The sequence below is a fragment of the Thermobia domestica genome, chromosome 6, assembly GCF_964235325.1.
Source record: "Thermobia domestica chromosome 6, izTheDome1.hap1.1, whole genome shotgun sequence".
NCBI classification, from domain to species: Eukaryota; Metazoa; Arthropoda; class Insecta; order Zygentoma; family Lepismatidae; genus Thermobia; species Thermobia domestica.
The window spans coordinates 82,185,328-82,202,756 of NC_137459.1; the positions used below are offsets into that span (position 1 = coordinate 82,185,328).

The 17,429-nt window shown below is 40.4% G+C and overlaps 2 protein-coding genes across 2 annotated transcripts; both read left to right on the top strand.

Moving 5' to 3' along the window:
- The first annotated feature begins 672 nt into the window (after window positions 1-672).
- LOC145687222 (uncharacterized) lies at window positions 673-1,647 on the top strand. Its single transcript, XM_081760691.1, has one exon. The coding sequence runs from the start codon at window positions 673-675 to the stop codon at window positions 1,645-1,647; it is 975 nt and encodes a 324-aa protein (XP_081616817.1).
- A 7,322-nt stretch (window positions 1,648-8,969) lies between these two features.
- Window positions 8,970-9,944, top strand: LOC145687223 (uncharacterized). Its single transcript, XM_081760692.1, has one exon. The coding sequence runs from the start codon at window positions 8,970-8,972 to the stop codon at window positions 9,942-9,944; it is 975 nt and encodes a 324-aa protein (XP_081616818.1).
- The last annotated feature ends 7,485 nt before the right edge of the window (window positions 9,945-17,429 follow it).

A 17,429-nucleotide genomic window follows, 5' to 3' on the forward strand; every position in this document is an offset into this window, starting at 1 on the left:
CAACCAAGGACAAATATATTCAAACCGACATAAAAGAAGAAAAAGAATTAAAAGGGTCAATTAGGATGACTAACATGGAAATGGAACCTGAAAATAGAACAAAGAATACAGACATCACACCAACTGAGAAAGGAGATACAAAGAAGGAAACATTAATCTCATTCACACCGGGAGAACAGAAATATCTGTTTCCACCAAAAGAGAAAAGGATACAAGACAACACGATAACCTCTACTGAAGAAGAAGAGAAAACAATATTTAATGAGCCCAAAATGTTGTACCCCAATATGAACCATCTATACAGATTAGCCAAGCTTGAAGATAAAAACATACTGAACGTAGCATTTAGACAACTAGTAAGAGACATCCACGAAAAAGGAAGAACGATTACATATCCAGTCTTAGAAGAAATAGATAGATTGGAACTAAGAACGTTTGATCTGCCAGCTAATGGAAGAGAGTTGCTAGATCTAATAGATGAGGTATACGAAAGAAGAGGCATCCACTGGGATCTAGAGAATGTCTATAAACAACTGGTAAATGCGCATGGTAGGATTTGTTTCGACTACAGTAAAACGGGGATGGATGCCTATTTTTATACCAAATATGCATAACACGTTAACAACAATTAGAATAGCACAAAACAATTCGCACAAATCGAAAATAGCAACAATGGAATTACGAAGATTTACAGAAACAAACAACATAGATATCTTAGCCATACAGGAGCCATATCTGCATAACAACAAGTTAACAACTTTTCCTGTAACAAGTAAAATCATATACGGAGGTGAAGAACCCCAAGCAGCCACAGTAATAATGAACAGGAACATTGAAGCTTTAAAACTTTCTCAATATTGTGACAATTGGATAATCTGTATAGAAATAACGAAAGGAACAGACACCTTTTGGATAGTCAATTCATATTTCCAGTATAGCAAAGACATTGAAATATTTATAGGTAAACTTCAACAAATCATTTGGCAGAATCCTGAAAAGAAAATATTGTTTGTTCTAGACTCGAATGCTAAGAGTACTGCTTGGGGATCACCCTCTACAGATACAAGAGGAGAAATTATGGAAGATTTCATAGCCCAGAATGGATTAGTAATCGTAAATACTGGAAACAAACCAACGTTTGTGGGCTCCCGAGGAGAATCTTATATTGATATAACACTCTGTACACCAAATTTAGTTGATAACATTACAGATTGGCATACATGGGATCGAGAAACAACAAGCGATCACGAAATAATAACATTTAACATGGAATTAAATACACCAAGTAAGAATAAAGAAAGGTTAAACATTAAAAAGATAAATTGGGAAAATTTTAAAAAGAAGCTTACCTTACCACAATTGGACATAGACAAAAGCAGTGACGAATTAGTACAAAAAATTGAACAGGCTACTAAATTGGCAATAGAGGCATCCACTCCTAAAACCACGCAGAGAGTAGGATACGGCGATTTTTGGTCACCTAAACTGGAAAGATTAAGAAAAATCGTGCGAGCAAAAAGAAAAAGTTATCAAGCCACAGCAATTCCAAGTTTGAATGAAAGAAGACTCTTAGCTTATAGAAATGCCAAAGAAGAGTATGAAACAGAAATCATAGAAGCAAAGAAAGAAGCTGGGAACTATTCCTAACCAGAAACATACAGCTTGATCAGTGGGGATTTCCATACAAATTAATAATGAAGAAAATAAACCCCTTAACACTTTGCACGTTAAGAAAAAATGACGGATCTTATACAGTAACTAGAAAGGAAACCATTGAAAATTTGACACGAAAGTTTTTCCGAAGGATATAATGGAAAATGAAACAGAAGATCAGAAACGAATAAGAAGAAAATTCGAAGAGCCGACACAAGTAGAACCGGTAAATAAGGAAGACATGGCAACAAATGAAGAAATCGAAAACATCATTAGGAAACTAAAAACAGGAAAATCACCAGGATTGGATGAAATACCAAATGAAGTCTTCACGAAAAATAGAGAAATATGGACCCCGTACCTGACAAGACTTTGCAATGTACTACTACAAAGGCAAGAATTTCCGGACTCATGGAAAATGTCAAATTTAATAATCCTGCTAAAAAACGAAGACAGGGACCCAACTGATGTAAGCTCATATCGCCCAATTTGCCTGCTAAAAAACATAAGTAAAATATACGAAAAGATTATAGCAAATAGGATTAACAAACATAGGAATATGAGTGAAGATACGCTACAGTTTGGCTTCAGAGCGGGCAGATCAACAGAAGACGCTCTGAATAAGTACATAGAACAAATTCGAATGAGTAATTCAGAAAGTAAATATGTCCTGTCGCTCTACGTAGACATAGAGGGAGCATTTCACAACCTATGGGTCCCATCATTGGTCGATAAATTAGTCGATAAACTAGAAATGCCAACCTATTTGATAAATATAATTAAACACTATTTTCGGAACAGATGGAGCTCAGTACAAATGGAGCAAGAGGAGTTGCAAATTCGTAATGAAAAAGGCTGCCCACAGGGCTCAATATTAGGACCCTTAATGTGGGACATTTTGATACAACCCTGCCTAGAAAAATTAAATGCTAACAATCTAATAGACAAAATAATAGCCTTTGCAGATGATATTGCGATAATATTATCAGCCAATTCAAGAATAGAAATAGAAATGGAAACAAATGCAATAGTTGAAGACCTAAACAATTGGTGTCAAGAAAATAAACTAAAATTATCAGTCAAAAAAACAAAATACATGCTTTTCGGTAGAAAATTGAATAGAGGCCCACAAATAAAACTAGGCAATCATAAAATAGACAGAGTTAAAGAATTTAGATACCTAGGGATAACAATTGATGAAAACCTGAACTATGGTAAACACATTCAAGAAACCGTTACGAGAGGAAATAAGGTGACAAATAAATTGATAACCCGAGGTAAAAATAAATATAAATTGCCTAACAAAATATTAAAATTGTATCACGAATCCCTGCTATGTGCTACAATGACTTACGGATCTAGCATATGGGTGCACAGACTACTTCAAAACAAGAGAATAAAAGAAAACTTTATCAGACCACAAAGAAACCTTCTGATGAGATTAAGTGGTGCATATAGCACCACCCCCAACAATGCCCTGTGTTTGTTACTTGATGTCAAGCCTTTGAACTTAATAGCAGTACAGAGAGCGGCAAATTATTGGATGAAAAGGAACAATAAAGAAGAGGTAAGGGCACTGTTGGGTGATGTTTTTGAAAGCGCCCAAGAGATTGAAGAAAGAATCAAAAAAATGTGGAATATTGAATGGACGCACTCTGCTAAGTCACAAAGACTTAGAAATATTATACCAACGGTAGAAATCAGAGAACAAATAAAGTTTCTTGACCCAGCCCTAGGACTCATTCATTTTCTAACGGGACATGGCCCATATGAAACCTACCTACAAAAAATACAGGTCAAAGACAATTCAATTTGTGAATGTGGTGAAACGGGGACACCAGAGCATCATATACTCTGGTGCCCCTTTCTCGAAGAGTTATTTAAGGAAAGAGTGGACATAAGACAGAAGACGATAGCTGATATAATGAGAAGCGAGAAAGATTACAATATCCTGAAGAAAATAACAGACCTTTACTCGAAACTAAAAAAGAACAATTCTATAGAGAAAAACACATAAGAAAAACAAGAGCAGAATGAATGTGGAAGGATGAATGGAATCCAGTTTCTCCTCAGGACCGGAGACCTCAGAACGTCTCGTGGAAGATACTGGAACTCCGTATCTGCCGGGGAGGACGAGTGTGGTTGTGCTAGTGCGTCTCCAGGCATAGGTGACTTGGAACGGAACTCCGGACGCACTAGAGTGTGTTTTTGGAAGTGTCTTTCCTTTGGGTGGCGGGTCCATCTGTGTGTCCGTGTGCGTGTTGGCTGTGACTATGTCCCCATAGGAGACAAGTTTACTTCGTGAATGACTCAATAACGGTATGTTAATGGAGATTGATCCCTATATTGGCACAGGTGGAAGGATACCTCTGACCAGGATCCACACTAAGTACTCTGAATGGGCCCTGGACCTCAAACCTGTGTTATTGGGAGGAAATCTATTGCAACCACGAGAACATTCAATAAACGAAGACTCAAGGGACTATTAAGAGGAATGCGGTATGGATTAGTGAAGACTAGTGTGGCTTAGTGTGTTTTGGTGAATGCGGTTTATGTGTCAACTTAGTGTTCTTAGTGCTTTTAGTGTGTGAAACGGGCAAAATATACAGGGAAAAACCAGTGTATAATTAGTGAAAGAATTAAATATGATCACAGGAGAGAAACTTGAAATAGCAGGTGAAAACCAAGCTCATACAGGGAAAACCTGAAGATAGAAGAAGTCCATCAAAGTAAATGAAATAACATAGTAAAAAATAAACATTAAATAAACATTAAATTCAAAAATAGAATAAATTAAATTAAATTAAAAAGAAATAGAATAAATAAATAAAGCATATTTAAAAAAAATAAAACATAATAATCATAGCTAATAAATATGGACTCAACCAAGCTAAGTAAAGAAACAAAGTTTAAATAACTCCAATAATAATAATAATAATAATAATAAGAAGAAGAAGAATGGTAATAATAATAATAATACTAATATTACGTACAGACATAAATATACCAAAAATAGAAGTAGCTAAACAGCTAGAAGTAACTAACTAAATACTAACAAGATCAAAATCAAATAAATAAAAATACCAAACAGAGGTAGGAAATGACAACGCAGATCAGAAGAGTTTAGATAATCTTGATTTGATTAGCAAACAATTGAGTATCAGAACAAGTTAGTGTCAAGATCAATGGTCAAATACCCTGGAAATAGTATTAGTAGATAGTTGAGTATTGCATAGTTTAATATTAGAATATGATAGGGTCAAGCTCAATGGTTATAGCACTTTGGAAATTACAACAGTCAATAGTTGAGTTTTGCATAGTTTATTCTTTGTTCATTCTTTGTTTTGTTTTGTTTTTGTTTCGTTTTCTTGTCTCTTGTTTCTTGTTTGTGGTTTCCTTTCCCTCCCTAATTCAAATCCCTTCACCTATTTCAAAATGCAAAACAAAATAAATTAAAGAAATAAAAGGCAATGATGATAACCCGTGCCCGTTTTAATTTTCAGATACCGGTTCTGAAAGACGGGCCTGAGCCTTAAAAAAAATTGTATGCAGAAAGTAATGAGACTTGCCAACGCCTGGCGCTCCATTCGCTAGAAGCAAGGTACCTGGAGGGATTATGGTGGATGATCAAAACAATTAACGCACTGAAGCACTATGGAATCATAAAGTTTATGCAGAAAATAATGAGACTTGCCTCCACGTGGCGCTCCATTCAGTAGAAGAAAGCTACCCGGAGCGATTGTGGTGGATGATCCAAACAATTAACGCACTGAAGCACTATGCTCACACACAATATGTGTCCAGAAAGTAATAAGACTCGCCGATGCGTGGCGCACCATTCGCTAGATTCAAGCTACCCGGATGCACTGTGGTGGATGATTCAAACAATTAACGCACTCAAGCACCATGTCCTCATAATTTGTATGCATAACGTAAGGTGATTGATTGGAGTGAAAAGACGTGTTTTTTTCTGCTGCAGAGTAGGAGCCGAAAAAAGTGGGTAAAAGTGCTGTTTATGTGTAGTGCTACATACCATTCAAACAGTGAATGTGTCCAGAGTCCAACAAAGGAACCGCATCAAAATCGGGACAACCGTTTAGAACATATAGACAAAAAACTGGACCAGTTTTCTCGATCTAAATAGTGTTGTGTGTGCTTTTACATGTGGCGAGAGCAGGAAGAATTTTTAAAAAGTAAAAAATAAAAGATCAGCATTTCCTGCTGAAGCAACCAAGGACAAGTAAACGAACTCACTAGTGCGGCTTAACACTAGGCAACATAGGATCACATCTTTCTGGTAAGTCTGAACTTAGTACCGTATATCTTCAACAAAACTGAACTTAGAATTTTTCTTATAAGAAACAATGAAATATAACATGGGCTTTTAAGCCAACTCTAGGGCACTATGGAGTCCAAACCGAAAGGACCAGGGATCTGATTTTTTTTAGGTGGATCCTCAACCCTCCTCCCTACTTCCCCATGGTCCTGCCTCTCCCGAAAACATATTCGACCAAAAATGGGGTAGGTCTTGACCTTTGACCCCATTTTCGGAAGAATATATGTGACCCCCTCCCCCAATCCCCTCGCGACATTTTCTATATTTTTTGATTTCCGGGGTAAAAATTTTATCCACCATCGAACCCCCCTTCACTCCCGGGAATCGTCCCCCTCTCAGGTTCCCCCGATCGGGGAAGACGTCCTTAGTGCCCACACCAAGTCTCAGTGAAATCGCGTAAAAACAAAAAAAAAATTTGCCCATCGAGACTTTTGTGTTAGCGAGTGCAGTACGTATACTATTCATAACTTTCAAACAGTGACTCTATCATAACTAAACTACACTTGTAGGAAGACAAGTTGAACGTGGAAAATGGCCATGTATAGATCGCCACCGGGCACGCCAGCTAGGGATCAATCACCAGTCGTAAGAACTACCAAAATTGACGAAAACACGGAACAAAGAAAAAGAGGGAGAGAAGAGATGGAGATGCCTGAACACCAAACCAGAAAAGCCACAATGGAGGAGCCGGGCTTTGACACAATCCTGCAAATGGAACAGGAAATGACATACTTGGAAGGACTGCTCGACTGGAAAAATGTAGGTAGGGGCCATTTAGAGAAGTTCAAGAAAAGAGTAACAGTCTGGGTCAAAGACCGGTCACAGCTTATTGGAAAGATCGAACAATTAGAAAGGATGAATGATAAGATTCAGACTAAATATGATGACCTGCAGAAGGAGAAACTTATCACTGAAATGGAGCTAATGTCGGGAGCAAAGGGTAGCCGAATAGAAGACAAAAAACTCATAGAAGAATTAAAACAGAAGAATGAAAAACTAGAGAAAGAGATCGAAGACCTCAGAGATGAAAAAATTGAGATCAAGCAAGACCGAGACCGACAATATAAAAGACTGGAGGCGGAAATAGCAGAGATAACAGAAAGTAGGAATGAAATTAAGCAGCAACTTCAGGAAACGTCCAGAAAATTAAGGAAAGCAGAAGAGGACTACAAATTTTTGGAAAAGAAGCACGAAAAGTTGAAAGAAGAATTGATCCAGACCCAGCAAACATTTGGTAGATCGGAAATCGCCTGGGAAAAACGTCATATCTTACAAGAAAAGCTACAAGAATTGGAAAATAAGCAAGGCACGGATACAGAAGCTGTAGTTAAAGAGATACAGGTGCTTTCAAAGAAGATAGAAGATACACATGAAAAAAGGAACAGGATGAAAACCTAACATGGTCGGAAGTGGTTATTGGAAGAAAGGTAATGGAAAGAGAAAATAAAATAATGGAAGTCACGGCAAGAACAAAACCTGCGTTGATAATTAGACCAAACGAGGGAGAGACTACAAAGCAAACAGTAAGAAGACTGGCAGAGACAATAGATCCTAGGAAAGAGAAACTAAAAATCACAGGGATGAGAACAACAAAAGACCTGGTATTCCTGGAAACAGCTACCAAGGAAGATTTGAATAAAATTGTCTCCAAAGAACAAATAAAGAAGGATTTTAGAGTCGAAGAGACTAGGAGGCGAAACCCTTTAATGATAGTCTACGGCATACCATCAGATGTCAAAGACGAGGAAATTGTAGCTGCCATAATAGAACAAAATTTTGAAGAGGAAGAAATGGAAGAGGCAAAGAAGATCAAAGCCAGATTTAGAGCATGCAAGGAAGGACAAAAGAAATGCCATCTGGTGATTGAAGTAACGCCAGGTATAAGGAAGGTATTAATAAGCAAAGATAGAGTATACGTGGACTACGAGTCACACAAAGTCAAAGATTTCATCGTAGTACCACAGTGCTACGTTTGTCAGGATTTTGGCCATGTAATGAAGCACTGTGATGCTAAGGATGGAAAAGTGTGCAGATACTGTGGCTCAAAAAGACACAATAGCGACGAGTGTGAAGATAAGAATAAAAACATATGCGTACCGTGCAGGTTGAGACATAAGGAATGTCAAACACCCAACACAGAAGAATGTGTATCGTACAGGATGGCACGAGAACGGATAATAAGCAAGATAAATTATGGATAAAAGAGCACAACTAAAAAATAAGAAACGCAACAAACCGCCCAGTAAGAAAAAAAGGGATAAACGAAGATTAGAAGATTTTTTAAACAGAAAGAGAAAACAAACTATTTCAACCAAGGACAAATATATTCAAACCGACATAAAAGAAGAAAAAGAATTAAAAGGGTCAATTAGGATGACTAACATGGAAATGGAACCTGAAAATAGAACAAAGAATACAGACATCACACCAACTGAGAAAGGAGATACAAAGAAGGAAACATTAATCTCATTCACACCGGGAGAACAGAAATATCTGTTTCCACCAAAAGAGAAAAGGATACAAGACAACACGATAACCTCTACTGAAGAAGAAGAGAAAACAATATTTAATGAGCCCAAAATGTTGTACCCCAATATGAACCATCTATACAGATTAGCCAAGCTTGAAGATAAAAACATACTGAACGTAGCATTTAGACAACTAGTAAGAGACATCCACGAAAAAGGAAGAACGATTACATATCCAGTCTTAGAAGAAATAGATAGATTGGAACTAAGAACGTTTGATCTGCCAGCTAATGGAAGAGAGTTGCTAGATCTAATAGATGAGGTATACGAAAGAAGAGGCATCCACTGGGATCTAGAGAATGTCTATAAACAACTGGTAAATGCGCATGGTAGGATTTGTTTCGACTACAGTAAAACGGGGATGGATGCCTATTTTTATACCAAATATGCATAACACGTTAACAACAATTAGAATAGCACAAAACAATTCGCACAAATCGAAAATAGCAACAATGGAATTACGAAGATTTACAGAAACAAACAACATAGATATCTTAGCCATACAGGAGCCATATCTGCATAACAACAAGTTAACAACTTTTCCTGTAACAAGTAAAATCATATACGGAGGTGAAGAACCCCAAGCAGCCACAGTAATAATGTACAGGAACATTGAAGCTTTAAAACTTTCTCAATATTGTGACAATTGGATAATCTGTATAGAAATAACGAAAGGAACAGACACCTTTTGGATAGTCAATTCATATTTCCAGTATAGCAAAGACATTGAAATATTTATAGGTAAACTTCAACAAATCATTTGGCAGAATCCTGAAAAGAAAATATTGTTTGTTCTAGACTCGAATGCTAAGAGTACTGCTTGGGGATCACCCTCTACAGATACAAGAGGAGAAATTATGGAAGATTTCATAGCCCAGAATGGATTAGTAATCGTAAATACTGGAAACAAACCAACGTTTGTGGGCTCCCGAGGAGAATCTTATATTGATATAACACTCTGTACACCAAATTTAGTTGATAACATTACAGATTGGCATACATGGGATCGAGAAACAACAAGCGATCACGAAATAATAACATTTAACATGGAATTAAATACACCAAGTAAGAATAAAGAAAGGTTAAACATTAAAAAGATAAATTGGGAAAATTTTAAAAAGAAGCTTACCTTACCACAATTGGACATAAACAAAAGCAGTGACGAATTAGTACAAAAAATTGAACAGGCTACTAAATTGGCAATAGAGGCATCCACTCCTAAAACCACGCAGAGAGTAGGATACGGCGATTTTTGGTCACCTAAACTGGAAAGATTAAGAAAAATCGTGCAAGCAAAAAGAAAAAGTTACCAAGCCACAGCAATTCCAAGTTTGAAAGAAAGAAGACTCTTAGCTTATAGAAATGCCAAAGAAGAGTATGAAACAGAAATCATAGAAGCAAAGAAAGAAGCTGGGAACTATTCCTAACCAAAAACATACAGCTTGATCAGTGGGGATTTCCATACAAATTAATAATGAAGAAAATAAACCCCTTAACACTTTGCACGTTAAGAAAAAATGACGGATCTTATACAGTAACTAGAAAGGAAACCATTGAAAATTTAACACGAAAGTTTTTCCCGAAGGATATAATGGAAGATGAAACAGAAGATCAGAAACGAATAAGAAGAAAATTCGAAGAGCCGACACAAGTAGAACCGGTAAATAAGGAAGACATGGCAACAAATGAAGAAATCGAAAACATCATTAGGAAACTAAAAACAGGAAAATCACCAGGATTGGATGAAATACCAAATGAAGTCTTCACGAAAAATAGAGAAATATGGACCCCATACCTGACAAGACTTTGCAATGTACTACTACAACGGCAAGAATTTCCGGACTCATGGAAAATGTCAAATTTAATAATCCTGCTAAAAAACGAAGACAGGGACCCAACTGATGTAAGCTCATATCGCCCAATTTGCCTGCTAAAAAACATAAGTAAAATATACGAAAAGATTATAGCAAATAGGATTAACAAACATAGGAATATGAGTGAAGATACGCTACAGTTTGGCTTCAGAGCGGGCAGATCAACAGAAGACGCTCTGAATAAGTACATAGAACAAATTCGAATGAGTAATTCAGAAAGTAAATATGTCCTGTCGCTCTACGTAGACATAGAGGGAGCATTTCACAACCTATGGGTCCCATCATTGGTCGATAAATTAGTCGATAAACTAGAAATGCCAACCTATTTGATAAATATCATTAAACACTATTTTCGGAACAGATGAATCTCAGTACAAATGGAGCAAGAGGAGTTGCAAATTCGTAATGAAAAAGGCTGCCCACAGGGCTCAATATTAGGACCCTTAATGTGGGACATTTTGATACAACCCTGCCTAGAAAAATTAAATGCTAACAATCTAATAGACAAAATAATAGCCTTTGCAGATGATATTGCGATAATATTATCAGCCAATTCAAGAATAGAAATAGAAATGGAAACAAATGCAATAGTTGAAGACCTAAACAATTGGTGTCAAGAAAATAAACTAAAATTATCAGTCAAAAAAACAAAATACATGCTTTTCGGTAGAAAATTGAATAGAGGCCCACAAATAAAACGCACTGAAGCACTATTCCCTCATAATTTGCATGCAGAAGGAAGTGAGACTTGCCACCGCGTGGCGCTCCATTCGCTAGAAAAAAGGTACCTGGAGGGATTGTGGTGGATGATCCAAACAATTAACGCACTGACGCACTATGCAATCATAAGGTTTATGCAGAAATTAATGAGACTTGCCTCCACGTGGCGCTAAATTCGCTAGAAAAAAGCTACCCGGAGCGATTGTGGTGGATGATCCAAACAATTAACGCACTGAAGCACTATGCTCACACACTGAGTATGTGTCCAGAAAGTAATGAGACTCGGCGATGCGTGGAGCTCCATTCGCTACAATCAAGCTACCCGGAGGCACAGTGGTGGATGATAAAATAATTAACGCTTTGAAACACTATGCCATCATAAATTGTATGCAGAAAGTAATGAGACTTGCCGCTGAGTGGCGCTCCATTAGCTAGAAGCTAGTTACCCGGAATCATTGTGGTGGATGATCCGAACAACTAACGCACTGAAACACTATGCCCTCATAAAGTGTTTGGAGAAATTAATGAGACTTGCAAGCGCGTTGCGCTCCATTCGCTAGTAGCAATCTACCTGGAGGGATTGTGGTAGATGATCCAAACAATTAAGGCACTGAAGCAATATGTTCACACACAATATATGTCCAGAAAGTAATGGGACTTACCCCTGCGTGGCGATCCATTCGCTAGAAAAAAGATACCCGGGGGATTCTGGTGGATGATCCAAACAACGCACTGAAGCACTATCCCTCATAAAGTGTATGCAGAAAGTAATGAGACTCTCTGCCGCGTGGCGCTCGATCCTCTAGAAACAAGCTACCTGGAGGGTTTGTGGTGGATGATCCAAAAAATTAACGCAGTGAAGCACTATGCTCACACACAGTATGTGTCCAGAAAGTAATGTGACTCGCCGGTGAGTGGCGCTCCATTCGCTAGAAGCAAGCTACCCGGAGGTATTGTGGTGGATGATACAAGCAATTAAAGCACTGAAGCACTATGCCCCAATAGAATATAAGCTGAAAGTAATGAGACTCGATGCTGCGTGGCGCTCCACTCGCTAGAAGCAAGCTACCCTGAGGTATTGTGGTGGATTATCCAAACAATTAACGCTCTGAAGCACTATGCCCCCATAAAGTGTATGCAGAAAGTAATGAGACTCATCGCTGCCTGGCTCTCTATTCGCTATAAGCAAGCTACCCGGAGGGATTCTGCTGGATGATCCAAGCAATTAACGCACTGAAATACTATGGGCTCATATAGTGTAAGCAGAACGTAATAAAGCGTGCAACCGCTTCGCGCTCGGTTCGCCAGAAGCAAGCTAACGGAAGGCATTGACATGGATGATACAAACAATTAACGCAGTGAAGCACTATGCTCACACACAGTATGTGTCCAGAAAGTAATGAGACTTGCCGCTGCGTAGCGCTCCATTCGCTAGAAGCAAGCTAACTGAGGGATTGTGGTGGATTATCCAAACAATTAACGCACTGAAACACTATGCCGTCATAAGGTGTATGCAGAAAGTAATGATACTTGCCACGGCGTGCAGCTCCGTTCGCTAGAAGCGAGTTACCCGGAGAGATTGTGGTGGATGATCCAAAAAATTAACGCACTGAAGCACTATGCCCTCATAATTTGTAAGCAGAATGATTGACACTTTCCACCGCGTGGCGGTCCATTCGCTAGAAGCAAGCAACCCGAAGTGATTGTGGTGGTTGATCCAAACAATTAACGCATTGAAAGACCATGCTCACACACAGTATGTGTCCAGAAATTAATGAGACTCGCCGCTGTGTAGCGCTACATTCGCTAGAAGCAAGCTACCCAGAGGCATTGTGGTGGATGATCCAAACAATTAACGCACTGAAGAACTATCCCCTCATAAAATGTATGCAGAAAGTAATGAGACTCTCTGCCGCGTGGCGCTCGATCCGCTAGAAACAAGCTACCCGAAGTGATTGTGGTGGTTGATACAAGCAATTAACACAATGAAGCACTATGGCCTCATATAGTGTAAGCAGATGTTAATGAGACCTGCCACCGTGTGGCGCACCATTCGCTAGAAGAGAGCTATCCGTACGCATTGAGGTGGATGATCCAAAAAAATAACACACTGAAGCACTATGCTCACACACAGTATGTGTCCAGAAAGTAATGAGAGTCGGCGCTGCGTGGCGCTCCATTCCTTAGATTCAAGCTACCCGGATTCATTGTGGTGGATGATACAAGCAATTAACGCACTCAAGCAATATGCCCTCATAAAGTGTACGCAGGTGGTAATAAGGCTCTCCGCTGCGCGGCGCTCCATTCGCAACAAGCAAGGTACATGGAGGACTTGTAGTAGATCATCCACAGAATTAAAGCACTGAAACACTATGCCCTCATATAGTGTAAGCAGAAAGAAATGAGACTCCCCGCCGCGTCGCGCTAAAATCGACAGAAGCAAGCTACCCGGAGGGATTGTGGTAGATGATCCAAACAATTAACGCACTGAAGCACTATGCAATCATATAGTGTAAGCAGAAAGTAATGAGACTCCCCGCCGGGTCGCTCTCCAATCGCCAGAAGCAAGCTACCCGGAGGGATTCTGGTAGATGATCCAAACGATTAACGCACTGAAGCACTATGCTCACACTCAGAATGTGTCCAGAAAGTAATGAGACTCGCCGCTGCGTGGCACTCCATTCGCTAGAAGCAAGCTACCCAGAGGCATTGTGGTGGATGATCCAAACAATTAACGCACTGAAGAACTATCCCCTCATAAAATGTATGCAGAAAGTAATGAGACTCTCTGCCGCGTGGCGCTCGATCCGCTAGAAGCAAGCTAACTGAGGGATTGTGGTGGATGATCCAAAAAATTAACGCACTGAAGCACTGTGCCCTCATAAATTGTAAGCAGAATGTAATGACACTTTCCACCGCGTGGCGGTCCATTCGCTAGAAGAAGCAACCCGAAGTGATTGTGGTGGTTGATCCAAACAATTAACGCACTAAAGGATTATGCTCACACACAGTATGTGTCGAGAAAGTAATGAGACTCGCTGCTGCGTGGCGGCCCATTCGCTAGAACCAAGCTATCTGGAGGGTTTCTAGTGGACGATTCAAACAATTAAGGCACTGAATCACTATGCTCGCACACAGTATTTGGCCAGAAAGAAATGAGACTCCGCGCTGCGTGGCACTCCATTCGCTAGAAACAAGCTGCCCGGAAGGATTGTGGTGATGATCGAAACAATTAACGCACTGAAGCACTATGCCCTCATTACTTGTATGCAGAAGGAAATGAGACTTGCCACCGCGGGGCGCTCCATTCGCTAGAAGCAAGGTACCTGGAGGGATTGTGGTGGATGATCCAAACAATTAACGCACTGAAGCACTATGCCATCATAAATTGTATGCAGAAAGTATTGAGACTTGCCGCTGACTGGCGCTCCATTCGCTAGAAGCTAGTTACCCGGAATCACTGTGGTGGATGATCCGAACAACTAACGCACTGAAACACTATAACCTCATGAAGTGTTTGGAGAAATTAATGAGACTTGCAAGCGCGTTGCGCTCCATTCGCTAGTAGCAAGCTACCTGGAGGTATTGTGATAGATGATCCAAACAATTAAGGCACTGAAGCACTATGTTCACACACAGTATATGTCCACAAAGTAATGGGACTTGCCCCTGCGTGGCACTCCATTCGCTAGAAACAAGCTACCCGGAGGGATTGTGGTACATGATCCAAACAATTAACGCACTGAAGCACTATCCCTCATAAAGTGTAAGCAGAAAGTAATGAGACTCTCTGCCGCGTGGCGCTCGATCCGCTAGAAACAAGCTACCTGGAGGGTTTGTGGTGTATGATCCAAATATTTAACGCAGTGAAGCACTATGCTCACACACAGTATGTGTCCAGAATGTAATGAGACTCGCCGGTGGGTGGCGCTCCATTCGCTAGTAGCAAGCTACCTGGAGGGATTGTGATAGATGATCCAAACAATTAAGGCACTGAAGCACTATGTTCACGCACAGTATATGTCCAAAAAGTAATGGGACTTGCCCCTGCGTGGCGTTCCGTTCGCTAGAAGCAAGCTACCCGTATGTATTGTGGTGGATGATACAAGCAATTAAAACACTGAAGCACTATGCCCTCATAGAATATAAGCTGAAAGTAATGAGACTCGCCGCTGCGTGGCGCTCCACTCGCTAGAAGCAAGCTACCCTGAGGTATTGTGGTGGATTATCCAAACAATTATCGCTCTGAAGCACTATGCCCTCATAAAGTGTATGCAGAAAGTAATGAGATACATCACTGCCTGGCGCTCCATTCGCTATAAGCAAGCTACCCGGAGGGATTCTGCTTGATGATGCAAGCAATTAACGCACTGAAATACTATGGGCTCATATAGTGTAAGCAGAACGTAATGAGGCCTGCAAAAGCGTGGCGATCGGTTCGCCAGAAGCAAGCTAACGGGAGGCATTGACATGGATGATACAAACAATTAACGCAGAGAAGCACTATGCTCACACACAGTATGTGTCCAGAAAGTAATGAGACTTGCCGCTGCGTAGCGCTCCATTCGCTAGATTCATGCTACCCCGATTCATTGTGGTGGATGATACAAGCAATTAACGCACTCAAGCAATATGCCCTCATAAAGTGTACGCAGGTGGTAATAAGGCTCTGCGCTGCGCGGCGCTCCATTCGCCACAAGCAAGGTACATGGAGGACTTGTAGTAGATCATCCACAGAATTAAAGCACTGAAACACTATGCCCTCATATAGTGTAAGCAGAAAGAAATGAGACTCCCCGCCGCGTCGCGCTAAAATCGACAGAAGCAAGTTACCCGGAGGGATTGTGGTACATGATCCAAACAATTAACGCACTGAAGCACTATGCTCACACTCAGAATGTGTCCAGAAAGTAATGAGACTCCCCGCCGGGTCGCGCTCCAATCGCCAGAAGCAAGCTTCCCGGAGGGATTGTGGTAGATGATCCAAACAATTAACGCTCTGAAGCACTATGCCGTCATAAGGTGTATACAGAAAGTAATGATACTTGCCACGGCGTGCAGTTCGGTTCGCTAGAAGCGAGTTACCCGGAGAGATTGTGGTGGATGATCCAAAAAATTAACGAACTGAAGCACTATCCCTCATAAAGTGTATGCAGGAAGTAATGAGAATCTCTTCCGCGTGGCGCTCGATCCGCTAGAAACAAGCTACCTGGAGGGATTGTGGTGGATTATCCAAACAATTAACGCACTGAAGCACTATGCCGTCATAAGGTGTATACAGAAAGTAATGATACTTGCCACGGCGTGCAGTTCCGTTCGCAAGAAGCGAGTTACCCGGAGAGATTGTGGTGGATGATCCAACAAATTAACGCACTGGAACACTATGCCCTCATAATTTGTAAGCAGAATGTAATGACACTTTCCCCCGCGTGGCGGTCCATTCGCTAGAAGGAAGCAACCCCGAAGTGATTGTGGTGGTTGATCCAAACAATTAACGCATTGAAGGACCATGCTCACACACAGTATGTGTCCAGAAAATAATGAAACTCGCCGCTGCGTGGCGCCCCATTCGCTAGAAGCAAGCTACCCGGAGATATTATGGTGGATGATACAAGCAATTAGCGCACTGAAGCACTATGCCCTCATTAAGTGTAAGCAGAAAGTAATGAGATTTGCAACCGCGTTGCGCTCCATTCACTAGAAGCAAGCTAACCGGAGGCCTTGTGGTGGATGATCCAAATAATTAATGCACTGAAGCACAATGCTCACACACGGTATGTGTCCAGAAACAAGTGAGACTCACCGCTGTGTGGCGCTCCATTCGCTAGAAGCACGGTACCCGGAGGCATTGTGGTAGATAATCCAAACAAATAACGCACACAAGCACTATGCCCTCACAAAGTATATGCAGAAAGTAATGAAACTCGCCGCTGCGTGGGGCTCCATTCGCTAGAAAGAAGCTAACCTGAAAGATTGTGGTGGATGATCCAAACAAATAACGCACTGAAACACTATGCCCTCGTTAAATGTAAGCAGAAAGTAATGAGATTTGCAACCGCGTGGCGCTCCATTCACTAGAAGCAAGCTAACCGGAGGCCTTGTGGTGGATGATCCAAATAATTAAGGCACTGAAGCACAATGCTCACACACAGTATGTGTCCAGAAAGAAATGAGACTATCCGCTGCGTGGCGCTCCATTCCTTAGAAGCAAAGTACCTGGAGGCATTGTGATAGATAATACAAACAAATAACGCACACAAGCACTATGCCCTCCGGGTAGTGAAATATATGAAGAAAGTAATGAAACTCGCCGCTGCG

Bases quoted from the DNA above. Each gene is read 5' to 3' on its own strand.
- LOC145687222 (XM_081760691.1), top strand. From the start codon at position 673: ATGGAATTACGAAGATTTACAGAAACAAACAACATAGATATCTTAGCC.
- LOC145687223 (XM_081760692.1), top strand. From the start codon at position 8,970: ATGGAATTACGAAGATTTACAGAAACAAACAACATAGATATCTTAGCC.